This window comes from Nanorana parkeri, unplaced genomic scaffold (genome assembly GCF_000935625.1).
Source record: "Nanorana parkeri isolate BGI_ZX_2015 unplaced genomic scaffold, ASM93562v1 scaffold1897, whole genome shotgun sequence".
Taxonomy (NCBI): domain Eukaryota; kingdom Metazoa; phylum Chordata; class Amphibia; order Anura; family Dicroglossidae; genus Nanorana; species Nanorana parkeri.
The window spans coordinates 172,262-187,216 of record NW_017308165.1 but is presented as its reverse complement, the minus strand read 5'-3'; the positions used below and the strand labels follow the sequence as shown (position 1 = coordinate 187,216).

The window sequence follows — 14,955 nt, the reverse complement described above, 5'->3', positions numbered from 1 at the left end:
GGGGGGGGGTTGGGGGCGGCTTATTTAAAGAACTATGAGGTGCGTGAGTTTCACTCATCCTCATAGTTAGAGCCAACGTGTTACATTGAAACCATCACACGTCGGCTCTATTGATTGGGAAGTGAGCAAACGCATATCGCCGCTTGATCATCTCCCTGCAGAGAGCGGTGGCTGTCCGTCAGGAATTCCCCCCTCCCTTCTTCGATCCTCCAGTGCTGACTGGAGGAATGGAGGGGGCGGGCACAGCTGACTCTGCCTCTAGATAGGCAGAGCCCGCTGTCAATCAGCCAGCTGAGTGGATCTTGACAGTATTGTCGGGATCCGTCCTGGCTGTGGCACTCTCAGTGTATCGTGGGCAATACTGAGCTTTGGGTCACGGAAGGAGGTTAGTATATGTCCTCCATGATCCTAAAGCGAACTATGGGATAAAAAGGTTACCGCATAGTTCTCTTTTAACGATTTAATTACTGCCCGGGGTTAGACTCTAAAGACAAAGGACCAAAACGAGGACCTCACACATGCATTTAACTCTTCATTTATTTAAAAAAATCAAATCATCGACCTAAATCAGGTTACATGTTTTTGCTTTCCTGCTTCCTATTTTAAAAGATTCAGCCTTGTGAATCCACACCCTCTGTCCCTGCCATTTGTGTTTCTGTACATGTCACTTACAAGCTTTTATAGAAGAAGTGCATGCTTGTGTAACATTCAGTATATTCTCATGATGATATGTGTTCCAAAGTAAACATCAAAATCTTATGTGATGTGACACCCATGGTTTTGGTAGATCTTTTTTTATTGGCGTAACCACAATCATCTAGTGATAATCCATCAGTGTTGACATAATCTTAACTGACAGTTTAGAATACCCTAGTTTCCAAATGGTAAACACAACAAATGCTGTGCTGTCTTAAACTGCTCGTCTTCAACCATAAGTTGCCCTTCCTTGTAACTAAAAAATGTGTAATTATTTCCTGAAGAATTTAAAGTATATCGAAGGCCCCTTTGAAGGAGTAAAATCTCTGGGTTTTTTTTTCTTTTTGCCATATTTGTAGTATCAGGGAGATTTTCCATTAGCTCCGGATTGGTAAACACTTTAGGAAGCAAGAGAAAAGCTAGTACCCCCATGGGAAAGTTTTCCCTCTATTCCTGTGCTTGTGGCAACTTAGCATTTTGCATCTGGTGGCTACTTAGCATCCCTCACTTTTAGTCTCAGTGACAGTGGTCACAAGAACAAATAGAGAGAGTGAATCTCCACAAAGACAGCAATAAAAAAGAGCACCAAAAAAAAAAAAGACCATAGATACACTTTAAAGCTGAACTACAGGCAAACAACTGAATGCACAGTTGAAGTACATATGTAAACTGTTTAATCTACCAAAATATTTGCAGTTCTTGTACGCAAAAGTTGTGATCTTGGCACCCCTGCCAGAACAATGACTCTTCCTTCTGCAGTACTTCTTGGCCATATCTCACTGACAAAGGATCAGCAGCACAGTGATGATGTCATTACTCTGCCAGATTAGACTGGCAGTACTTTAAAGTCTGGCTAGCTCAGACTGCTGCGTCTCCCAGTCCGGCGGGGAATGATAATTCACGAATCCAGTTTAAAGACAAGTTCCAGTTCTTGTACCAGCTGTATTTAAAAAAAATACATTCATTTTCCATTAAGCATTACACAATAGGATGACATTGTGTTTAACTTTAAAGAGCAACTCTAGGCAATCATCTTAGTCAGGCATGCATTTCATTATTTTAAGTTACATACAACATGCATCCATATTCAGTAAGATCTTCATAGTGATCCTGTTGTACACTGTGTCCTCATGTCAGTACTGTGCACATTCCCTATCGTGTTCCAGCATCAGTGGGCGATTCTGCAGTAAACAGAAAGTCTACAGTGTATTAGGGGAGCTCAAGAGGTCACAGATGAAGAGAGGTTTCCCAGAAATCCTCTTTAAAGCAATTCATATGGTCCAGAGCAATACAAGATCTTCCCAAGAGCTTTGCGACTGGACATACTGGGAACTGCGGTTCCTGAACTGTCAGATAGACATGGGTTGCCAGCTCCGAGCATAGCATCAGCTCAGCAACTACTTGTTATATGGTTTGTACTTGCAATAGCTTGCAGGTCAGAGGTGAACCTTATACTGTGCTGTCACTCAGTAACATATACATTAGACAGTACAGTGCACAAAAGTATAATCTAAGGATGCAAAGTGTCAGGAAAGATCTATGAGCAATGAGAATGGGGAAGTCTGATCCCTGAAAATGTTTCAAGAGCTCTGTTGAAACACACGTGATTGAACGTGTCAAGTACAAGACAAAGATCAACAAGTATTAAGGGCTACATTCCCTGAGGCACATTCGGGGCATACACTAAAGATATAGGCTTAAAGAAGACAGACCTGTGTTTATCAGCCATGGAAGCTGATGATCCTGGGAGAAAGTTAGTGTCAGTCAGGATAAACATCATCAGTAAACTTACATAACATCAGGCTGTGTGTCCTTGGTCTCTCTTTCACACTGTGACCGTCAATAATTTTGTAAATCACTTCATAGGCGAGAGCAATTTCCTATAATCAAAGGATGTAAATGGAAGGTTGCAGTGTTGGATGACTCTGTATTGTGATTGCTTTTTTGTGTGGAACCTGCTAAAGCAGGAGGTTATAGGAGATGGGCCTCTTATCCACTACAGGCCGAATGCTTTATGAAGCATTATTTTGTTTAAAAATAGTGTAACCAAAAAACCATGGCTACCCTGGGAGTGAAGGGACAATGAAATCACTTTGCTGCTGAGAGATGTAACCATGGGTTGGCGGTCACAGAAGATGGAAGCCCCAGAAAGTGGTAATTCATATGTCTCGTTTTAAAGCATATTTGCACTTTTGCAGTCAAATTTGAGTAACCCCTCCATATGTTAGTTATGTTCCTATTCACACAGCATACTTAGACATTTAAAAACTTTTTTTTTTAAATGTCTTACCTTTTAGAAGTTTTGTTAAAGCGAGCAAGATGGCTGATTCCAGGTTTTTCTTGGCCCTTTCACAGTGATCTCATAGAAAGTTTGAGGTTAGCGTTAATGTGATAAGCTTCATTAATATACAGTGGACAAGCCACCTCAGGCCCCTCCTAACATTTCAAAGAAATAGATGCAAGAAGACATTTTAATCCTTAAAACCCTAACCCAAGAAAAAGCAATTTAAACTGCAAGAAGCATTTTTTTATTTATTTCTTTTTTCAGGTTACGCTTTGTGAATGGAAAACGTAACAATTCTAAAATAGGTGTTATCCTAATTTGGCTGTGAAAGTGAAAACATTTTAAGTTGGGTGAGGTGGGGGAAGGACTATACTCCCACATTTTTGGTCTGTTTTAAGGTGTGCTTCGTGTAAAAAACACACAGTCACACATGGAGTAAACAAATATTTTGAGTTATTTTACCACCACAATTAAAGTTAGCCATACCCGGAGCAAATTTTGGGTGAGTTCTACTGAATCGGCCAAAGTCAAGCTGTGGGTGGCCCTGCTGGGTACCACTCTGTTCGACAATGTTTAATATTCCAATCAAAGGCGATGGGCCACAAATTTAGCAAGGATTGAGGAATCGCATTTCTTTTTTCTCTTTCAACAAGTGAAGCGAATGGCGAATACACATCAATTCATAACAAGCTTTAAAGCAAGGTGCACATGGAAGGGCTTTACACTGTACAAAGACAAAGGTTCACCAGCCAGCCTGCACAAACATTACACTAACTACTAGTGTTAAAAACAGAGGGTTTTTGTCCCTCATATAGCCCTGCGACCATGCTCGTGTTAACAATAAGTTGTACATCTCTGCATGGCACACTAAAGAGTCTATAAAGCTGTGAATGTGACTTTCACTAAACATTCTCTGATGGGAAATCAGTCACTGTCATATAAAACACATGGAAGGTTCACCTGCAGAGAATGTATGCAAAATTTTAGATTTGCTGCTTTATTAATTGATTAATAGACATTTTGGCCTGGGTGGAGGCTTGGCTCAGTTTGTCCTGGTTTTACAGATAGTGTATTTTGAGGACCTACATTCCTTACCATCACATACTTGATGTACTTATTATTTTATGACTACCAGAACTAGGAATGTATTGCCAAAAGAGCACGGCCTCCATCAGTAATGATTGTGTTTTTAAGCATTGATGGAATTGAAATGGTTGTGTTAATAATGTTCAACCATGTATTTCTTCATAGCTTCTGTATTTTAACAATTGATGTTATTTTTCTGCTCTGCGCACTAGCTGAGGAAATCTGGTCCCGTTAGATATTTTATTTAATCAGCTGCCTTTTGGAGGGACACAAAGGAAATAATGCCACAAATGAAGAGCTTAGTATTGTAGTGACATGGCGTGATTTCTGTTTAGAGCGTGGGTGGGACATGTCTAAATATTTACCCTTTTGTTTTAAATATTTAGCCTTATTTTCAAATGGGAACATGGCTCCATTCCAGTTACCCGCTGGTGGAGATTACAGCAACTGACCTCAGCCCATCATCTGGTGGTTGCTCAACTGTTCAGTGTAAACAAGTGTAAATGTAATACACAATACAATGATTAATTATTCCTTTCAGATTCTATTTCTTCCCTATAAGTTGACCTATGTGAGATATTTGTTTTAATTGTAAGGACTCAAAACCCTGACTCATGGTTGTGTGAATAAAGCAGAACTCCTGCCAGGTACATACAGTACATTCAGAATAGTAATTATGGATCCCATATCACACATTTATGGTTTTCAGTGCCTCAATAGCTACACTATGCTTGTCCCTCAGTGCCAAGGAAGTGATAGGCCCTGGTTTCCTACAGGTGGATGATGCAATGAAACCTAATGTAAGCAATTCTTTTTCCAGTAATTAAAATGAAGTAGGGTATACACGGGTAAATTTTCGCGCAAGCGTTTTTACGAAACATCCCGTTGGACTATTTGATAGTCCAACGACATGGCATGGCAGTTGTTAGAGATGTTGTTTGATTTTCGTTTTTCTTTACCATTTTATCTTGGAATGAATGGAGTTTTCTGAACGAAAACCACATTCACTGTTAGCATTTCGTTTGAGAAACATTTTCCAACATACTCCTTCAAATGTTTTCGTCTCTGCGGTCGAAATCGATCTCACTGCGTCGACGATTATAAAGTCAAACTAACATTTTGAAATTGATTTAGTTTTTTAGACATTCTAACCGTGTATATGCAACTTAAGCCGCCACTCTCCCAGCAGTGGCGGCTGCAAGTCAGCTCTTTACTCAATTATAAACTATGTGCGGGAAAAGGAAAATGACAAAAGCAGAATGTAGCCCAGATTTAGATATATTTAGAATTTATCATACAAATCCAACGAGCTTCAGGGTTTCAAAGGGTGTACATTCATTTGTTGGTATGTGGAAAAAATGTATTTTTTTTTTTTACAATATTATTCAAAGTTGTTTACAAATAGTAACATTTTCTCGCTATTGTATATATCGCATACACACCAGTATATACAATATGCTTACGAGTGTGTGTGTCATGTATTAAATATTGCATAATGTTGCATCCTTTACAGTTTCTCCTTACTGTCTGTTGTAAAAAGCAGAGCTCAGTAGTTCAAGCTGAAATTTACACACACAAGTTAAAGCAGTGACTTGACCCTCCTCACTGCCCCTTCCCCTGGATGGCTGCATCTGGAAATCCTTTCATTAGTTAGTTGTAAAACAAAGATTTAACTCATATATAGTTAAAAACATGTTTTTAAACATTTCAAAATATTAAACTAAGGACCCTAAACTATTGTACTTTCCCTTTTAAAGTGGAACTTGATACCACAAATAATATATATATTTTTTGTTGTAGAAGATGTCTTTTCTGGAATAAAAAATTCCAGTTGTGACTAATCTGCATGCTTTTTTTGTGTCCGCGACTTCTCCTGTAATAAAATATTAAAGCTAGAGGTAGCCAGGCAAATAGTATTCTCCCAAAGAGGACAACATTGGCAGCCTGTGCATCTCCTAGTGCAAGATTTATTTGACTAACCTTAACTATCTTATATTGTAAAACATTTTTATTGGAGTGCATAAAAAAACCTCCACAAATGAGTTAAGGACCTTTTAAACTCCATGCACATAGTGGCTGCTGTGAAAACTGAATTCAGGATCACCATAAAACTGACACTCAATTATGGGCAGTCGGTTCAGTCAGTGTGTGAAATTCACAGTCTGACTTCAGTCACAGGTATTGTAAGATTTGCATTTTTTTATAGTGTAAAACATACAAGAATGAGACTCCCCCATAATGTGCGCAGCAGGTAGGTGGAGATGGGAACTCTTGCTGCCAGAGAAATTGGGGAAATAGGTGGAACTTGCTGTCTTGAGAAATGGAGATTGCATCACATCAAGCAGCAGGTAAAGGGTCACAAAGCACACTGGGAATCCAGGAAGTTGGTGAAAGTGATTGGCACACAGAAGGCAACACTCACTATATAAAAGGAACTATTTTAAGTAAGTATTATCAAAAACAACTCTAGTATGTATTCCTATTATAATGCTGATGATATAACAGGAGAGGATATGCTGGGACTTTACAATTCTTTTAAACAGTGATTATTCTCTACCTGAACAACAAATGGACAGACCTTTTTTAAGCCAGTTAACCTTTGTGCTCTGATCTTTGCACCTACTGTATATACGGAGTTGTCTGAAAATTGTTAAAGTTGCCCATATCAAACACCAATTTGTGTGTGTAAGTGGGGGATCTCAAAAAAATTCCCATATAATGCTAATGATAAATTAGGAAGTTTTTTTTTTACTAGGGATGCACTGATTCTAGTATCGGTGCAGAGAGCAAGAATTTGGGCGAGTACCGGAACTTCCAAGATCAGGAAGCCAGGCGGCGAGTCATTACACGCTGCTCGGGTTCCTGATTGGCCAGGAAGCCGGCTCCATGCTCCCAAGTTACCAGGGAGCATGGAGCTGGCTTCCCAGCCAACCGGGAAGCTGAGAAGCAGGTAAAGAGTTGCTCCCCAGCTTCTTGATTGGCTGCGAAGCGGGCTGTGTAATGACTCGCCGCCCAGCTTTCCAGATTGGTCATGAATCTGGTTGGCAAGTCATTACCTGCCTCCGGTTTCCTGATTGGCCAGCAAGCTGACTCCATGCTTCCTTGTCAGCTGGTGATGAGGGAGCATGGAGACAGCTTCCCAGCCAATCGGGAAGCCGGGCAGTGAGTCATTGCATGCTTCCCGGTTAATCAGGTTTCCTTAATGGGACTTTTCGGGACCTGTATTTTGTATCGGCAAGTACCGGAAAAAAATATCGGTACCCATACTCCATACCGAAAAACCGGTATCAGTGCATCCCTACTTTTTACAGTGGCTGTAGATAGAACATAGAAAACTTGATTCATCGATTCACCATTGTTTCTCTTCATTCAGGAGAAATAAGCCAACACCATACATTTCTAACTATTGGACTTCCAATATGCACAAAACAATTTGCGTAAATGCCATCTGAGAAAAAGATCCCTTAGAGACTCTAAGGATAATTGTTCCCTGTATGGCCAAACATGCACTGTCGCTGAGCAAAAAGAACAGCCTTAGGTTATGTACCCAGCAGCCTCAAAATAGGCTGCTTTACTTGTACTACAAATACTAAACGCACCCAGATGCTTCACGCTAAAAGAAGCTTTAGTAACCCAAGCAGTTCTGTCCTCATTGATGCTTGTGTCATACATGTAACTTTGTGAAATGAACTTTATTCTTATGCTTACCATCTTGTCTTGAATTGTATTGTGATATATATGATGTATTGTCTTCCCTATATTGTAAAGCGCTGCGCAAACTGTTGGCGCTGTATAAATCCTGTATAATAATAATTATTACTATTTAGGGCTGTGGAAATAAATTTCTCGATTAATCGTTAAACTTTTTGATCGATTAAAATTATTTTGATCGCTAATGAAAACACTTACCTCTCCGCCGGCTTCTGGGAGTCCCGTTGGCGATCCGGTGACGTCACGGACATCGACATCACCGGACCCCTTCCCCAAGTGGCTCAGTCGGCAAGGGAAGGGAGAGGAGTTAGTTGACGTCGATGTCTGTGACAGCTAACGAAGGGAAGGGGGAGGGAGTACGGTGACGTTGATGTAAGTGACGTCACCGGACTCCTCCCCCCTTCGTTAGCCGACGGAGCCACTTGGGCCGGTGAGTTTGCCCAAGAAACTTTCTGCATGAGCGCCAGCCAAGGCATTGGCCTATACACATAGAGCACAGCAATGAAGTAATAAAATGAGCTAGGATCACACTAATCCAGCACATTATTATTCTGAGTTTCCCCACTCAAGCGGCGGCCATATTGAGTGGGGGCACGTGAGATTAATAACGTGCTGGATTAGTGTGATCCTAGCTCATTTTATTACTTCATTGCTGTGCTGTATGTGTATAGGCCAATGTAGTTGGATCTGTATGTGCGTTATAATCGATTTTAACAATTTTTTATTAATCGAACATGATAATTTTAATCATTACCAGCCCTATTATTATTCGTCTTCCTTGCATTACCGGTCCACAAGTGTGCATTCACTTTAATTGTGTATTCACTAAAACTAAAGAACCTTAATGTAAAGGTCTCATTTGTATGCCCCAACATATATATGACACAGTTCATAATCCTTTCCCAAACTCCCTGAAATCATGATACTAGTATTCTATCTATCTATCTATCATTAGAGGGTGCCCTGAAAGTGTAAGTGGACCTTATATCTTTCGATGAGTACTGATTTTCTATAAGTCTAGTACTCTTGCATAGTTCCTTGTGAATTTGTCCTGCGGCTTGCAGTCACTGTAGAAGAATGACAAGTATAAGCAATTGACACTTTTTTTAGCATGCTGCCATTCAGGCTCTTTCACATGTCTCCAACACACATAAATCAACATTTTGTTATTGCAAAAAGTCAGAGAAGGAGTACTTATTGTCACTGACATCATTTAAATGAAATTGCTTTCCTTTTAAGAAGGCAGAGACATCAAAGTGGGTAAGGTGAGTCTGACAATGTCCCGAGGCTGGGGAGAGGCCACGCTGCAGCGACTCCTGGCTAACAAACTATGCTGTGAATAACTAAGTGACTCTGTAGTCACCGGCTAATTAACATGTCTTGGGTGATGGGCAGTAACACAACTCCTACATAATTATTCACCAATTGTTACAGAAGCTTTTTACGGAAGAAAAGTTAATTTCTGTATTAAAATGCAAATAAGCCATACTTGGCAGGTTTGGTGCTTTTTCCTGTAATGATCCCAAATAGTGACCTGTAAGTTACATGTTGTGGCTTTTAGCTCCCTTTGATGTCGCCTGTTTTAGTGTCTGAGCAGGTGCTGAGTATTGATGTGCTGGTCTGTCTGAACACCTGCTCCATGTACACTTCTCATGCGCAAGAATCCATCCGAGATGATGTCATTTATGTCAGCAGCTTAAGGTGGTTAACACAACAGAGGTAATTAGAAATAAATAATTCTCAGAATAGACGTAAACATCTTTTTTTTTTTTAATATACACAGACAATAGAGACAAGAACAGTTGCTCAGATCAGTCACCTTACTTGCAAATATTGGAACACTCATGACTGACAATGCATTGTCCTTTTTTTTTTCTTCAATCAGTGTTCCTAAAAGTGGTGTTATTGATGATGCAAGGATTTCTTTAACCTGTTGTAGAAAAAAGCAAGTTTTTAATGCTTATTTTGTAAATGGAATAGGGTAGAGTTAAGCTGGCCATACACTGTTATATTTTCTTTGTTCAGCCCACAGGCCTGGATGTAGGAATCCCCCGCTGCTTTCATTTGTATTCTGAGAGCAGCCGGAAGCTGCTGTCAGAATACCCAAACGGAGCTTGCAGCTTATTGGCTGCCAACTCCGTTCGACCAAAAGATTTCCACCCAGATCCTTTGATCTCCTTATTGAGGGATGCCGGCTGGGATGCCACTGTGCAAATTTAATCCGGTTCATCAAGGACTGGCTGAAATCTGCATAGTGTATGGCCAGCCTTAGAACCTCTGTTAATTTTTTATTGGTGCCTGTGACCCCTTGGGCACAGTTTCTTGTTTTTCCTTGTGACACCAAGGAAGGAACGGGTTTCACAAGGCATGGGAAGATACAAGGACTGTTTTTTGTTGATACTCCGTTGATGATATTTTGTGTGATTTCTGGTCATTCTGACCCCCTGTCACTTGAACAGGAAGTGAGAGAAAATCTCCCCACACACATAGCAATAACAAGCCCACGGATGTTCTATAAGGGGTTCCAAAAGTTTAGGCTGAAGTCTGACTTTTTAAGTATGTGCCAGTTTTTATTAATATTTGGGTGGGTTTAGAGGTACGATTATTTTGATGATCACAGAAGGATCCCTTTGAGCTATCAGTAAAAGACCTGGCCATGCATATAAAGAGATTTTAGCATGGTGTGGATGATTCTTAAGTTAGACTGTGTTACCGGGCCCAAATTTGACCAGTGTGCGCGCCCCCCACCCTTTCAACAAAAGTACATTTTTCGAGACACTTTTGTCAAAGGTGCCAGTCCAAAAAATCTCCCGACAAACACTGACTACAGACAATCCACTACAGTCACTGATCAGGTATTCTGTCAGAATACAATAGACTGAGGGGGGGAAATGGGGAAATCGAGACCTGTGAATGGGGGAATAGAGAGTTCAGCCCCAGGAGGCTGAACAAGACAAAAATAAGTGTATGTCAAGCTTTAGGCATATTCCATTAATTTTACCTCACAGGTGCTGTCAAGACTTTGACATCATTAGTGGCATACCCTGCCAACTCCTGCCCTGCTTCTAATTACACTGATAGTGTCATCGGGGGTTAAGGTCTAGAACAGTCAAACCCCAGAACAGTCTAGGTCTGTTTTACTAAACAGATAGGACTGCTTGAACTATCTTGCTTTGCATGTAATGAGTCTATCTCATATATTAGTTTCACCTTTTAAGTTGCATTAGTGAAATAAATGAACTTTTCCAAGATATTCTAATTATTCGAGTTTCACTTGTACTTCCTGTTAGCTATACTGATTGCCACCTGAACTGGAAGTTTTGTCTCATTTTGGAATAGGATGTTTCTTTATAAATGAGTGAAATATAAACATTATAAAATAGCCTTATAGCAGGTTTTGGTGTGCTTGGAATGTCTAAGTACACATTCTTATGACATTCCTTCCAGTAGTGATCCCACTCTATTCCATCCTGGTAGTTTGATTTTTATACTATAGAACATTCATGCTGACACTTGCACAAGACATTCATTTTCGATTCGAGCAGCGAGGAGCAATTCATAGAACAGCTCCTGATTGCCTGCGGCTCCTCTGCCTGTTGCTGATTCAACTGTCAGAGCTGTAGGCTCCTGCCATAAGGAGAGCTCACAAAAGCCAAATGGCTCCAGCAGTGTTTATTCAAGGATGTAGGGCAAGGTTTGTGTTCCTAATAAGCGCTGCCTATAATTATTTAGAGGCAAGCTGAATTGTTGAAGGCATTTTTATTTTGCATGATGTACATAAGGTGTGTCAGTCCACAGCCGGGTCATATTTGCTTTGGCAAGGGAGCATTTGAGTAAAGAACCACTTCAAAGCAACAGAGGAGTCTAGGGAGTACATCAGGTTCTGGCTCTGGGTAAAGATCTGGCTAATGCAGGGCTTTATTATATGTGACTCTTTAAACAACAGTTTTTCTGAAAAGGCCTTTTAACATTAGATTTCATTTAGCAATCCAACCGCTAAAAAAAAACTGCATAAACACGCACATATGTTTATATCAATGGATAGGTGGGGAGAAGGACATTCAGGTTATTGGGGCTATGGGGAACATCACTTATACAAACCCATGTATATATTGCCAGGAGGGGTTCGAGAGTGTTCATAAACATGGAACTGTTTTCCTGCAAAAAAAGCTGACAGCCAAATATTTAATTGCAAATCTGTACCTGCTTCTGTTCTTTAGTAACTTAGGTGGTTTAATTCATTTTCTGAAATATACTGTCAAGTAAAATGGTCTGCCTACTACAATCACATGGTCAGTCCCGTTGTTGTAAAATGAAAACCTGAATTTTGACATTCCCAAAAATGAAACCATTGACTTACTGCAGCAAACCTAAGCACTGCCCTGGAAGTGCCTGAACTTTGACCTCAAACTCTCTGCAGATTTTTGAGGTAGGCAGCAGGCCAATCACACAAGCAGGGAGTGATCCTTTCAGGGCTGTTCTGTGCATGGACGTCACAGCAAGAGGCAGTCCAGTTAGGTTCTTCTCAGACATCTGTTCTCTGAAATATATGCAATTGTAATTGCTGACCATTCCTTTTAGTTTGCCTGATTGTCGTTGGTTCTTTCTGAGATACTGATAAAGTTGTTTCCTTATTTCAGATCCACAGCATACACAATAGTGAGATTCAGTCTGGCCCTAGATACATTTCTCACTGAACGGTGCTTACTCGTCAGGCATCTATTACTGCTTGTATGCATTACTGGCATTTAGGCAATGTTTGGTCAAGTTTGCCATTATGGGAGGTACAGAGGTATAAACTGATCATGGGCCTGGGGATAGAGAGCAAGCTGATCATAGACCACAGGCAGAAGAGAGGGAGCTGATTATGGACCACAAGGGAAGAAAGAGATGGGTTGGGGGGGAGACAGGATGACAACTTGGACTCAGGGAGCGCAGAGTAGGCAGAGTGTAAGTGGATCTTGGCAGCGGACGGGGAAGAAAGGAGGCAGAGCATAAGCTGGGACTCCCTGACAGCTTGAGGAAAGAGGAGTGGCAGCTGATTGTATTCCACTGAGAAAGGATACATTGCAGTGAATAGTCATGGAGTGAGGGTGTGACGAGAGAGAGCTGATTGGCAGGATTCATGGTTCATAATCATGGGTAAACTACTCTCACCTGCAATAGCAGCCGTTCATACCCTGTTTCCAGATGTGGGAGTCGAGCTGCTATTGTCACCTTTGACATGGGGTAGGACTTATCAAAACAGTAGGGTTTACCACAGGCAGGACTCCTGCATATTTATGAAATATCAGGTGGCATTTCCTATCTGCTTGGGAGTTTGTCTCCTTTATAGCAGTCAGGGGACAGCGTATGAAGATAGTATACCACAGAATGGACTGTATTGTGGAGAATGCGGAGGGCAGAATGGCAGGGACATCGGAACACAAAAGTGGTGTTGAGTCAGCAGGCCATGGGCTATGGGTTGACATGCCATACATTACGGAAGCTGAGAGCATTTAGTGCTGAATGCAGCAGACATTTTGATGGCGAAAGATCAAGATGGAGAACTGTGTGTATGGGCTCTAGTGTGGAGAGACAGATGAGACCAGCAAGAAGGAGTTATTGTGGACAGTGAGGGAGGAGCTGCAGAGAATATAATGTAGATGGTATTGGCAGAACTGCTAGATAAAGTATTGTGGAAGGGTGAAATGCCAGAGTGGAGGGAAGGGGATGCTTGTTGGGTTGAGAGTTCCTAAAGAATGTAGAGGGACTGCTAGAGAATGGGTAAGGCAGTAGTGGTGGGGGAAGGTTTTCCAGAGAAGCTAATGTATACATTGTAGGAAAAGAATCCAGGACAGACAATGAGGGAAAGGGTAAAACACATGGATGTATATTTTTGATTTTGTGGACACTGCTAAGGAAATATGTTTTGGGGATGTGGTAAATACAAACATGGGCACCACTGCACGAGCAATGTCTGTGCTGGGGAGTTGTTGGTGTTTAAAGTAGAAAACTCCAAAAAATGTTGCATCTGATCGCAAACTGAAATACGTTTTCCTACTCTATTCTTTCCTTGAGGCAAAATCCCCAAGTATTAAAAGCTCAAGTTTCACACGGGGATGGACTGAAGCCACCATGTTCTTATGGCCAGCTGATCGGGACTGAGAACTGTAATGTGCCAATCAGGGCTGTTCGCTCAGATCTATGCTAGGTTCCGTGTACTGAGCACAAAGAGAAAACAAGGCAGAGTCCCTGGTGAAAACAGGAATTTTCAAACCCTTCTATTCTCTTTAACAATGCATAGAAAGGATATAGATGAGATATTATGATCTATTTAGATTTGAATGTTTGTACTGTGCTAATTGTGCTTATGTTTGTCCACAGGCATGCTACAGAAGTGTCCATCTGTGGATGACTTTGTTGATGCCCTTGTTTCAGACCTGGATCCCGACTTTGAAACATTTATCATGGACTCTGAATAAAAGCCATGCAGCAATTTGCAATGCAACAATCTTCTCATTTTACTTGGTGCCATTTTAAAATAATCCTGGTGGCAATGTTCTCTGGAACACTGTATGGACCTATGCTGACCTGCAGTTTTTAGACTTCCTGAGACCAGAGCTATAATGGGAATACTCTCGTGAGTATTACAAAAAAATGTGCCTTCTCTTACCAGGGAATCTAGTATTTTACTTTGGTATTTCAGTTATGTTCATTTGAATTAACTTATTTTGTGTTAAAATATGGCTGTGTTATTTCAGTTGTTGTCTGCACTGTTATTCCATTGTATAGATCCTAGGTGGTACTGTTAAAGTGGACTTGTTTCCTGAACACAATGACACAGACAGCGGTGTTGTGATCTGCAACAATAATAACAGCAATACAGCTTGTCTGCCTACCAGTTCTCACCAACATCGCAAAATTATGGTAACAGATTAGCCAAACGGACACACGATGGATAGTCAGCTAGGTCATTGTAAGCCCACTAGTAGATGAGGTGAGTGTGTTATGTAGAAAATCACATGCTTTCATGTGCACAAACCATGAAATCTAATAGAGGACCATGTCATACAAGCAGTTCTGTTGCTGGAAACAACTCTACGGCAACTAACTTGCCTAGATAACTTTTCTTGTCATGTGGAGTTGTATACTTACTGGTGGGACCAACACGAGGTCACTCCCTTGCTGCAAACCCG

The 14,955-nt window shown here is 40.9% G+C and overlaps 1 protein-coding gene across 1 annotated transcript in view; it reads left to right on the top strand.

The window, feature by feature from the left end:
• MIPEP (mitochondrial intermediate peptidase) overlaps positions 1-14,354 on the top strand; it is an 87,412-nt gene extending 73,058 nt beyond the window's left edge. The window contains exon 19 of the mRNA XM_018572004.1: positions 14,144-14,354. Within this exon, the coding sequence (XP_018427506.1) occupies positions 14,144-14,241 (98 nt within the window). The 3' untranslated portion in view covers positions 14,242-14,354. The remainder of the gene's footprint in view (positions 1-14,143) is intronic.
• Positions 14,355-14,955: the final 601 nt, after the last annotated feature.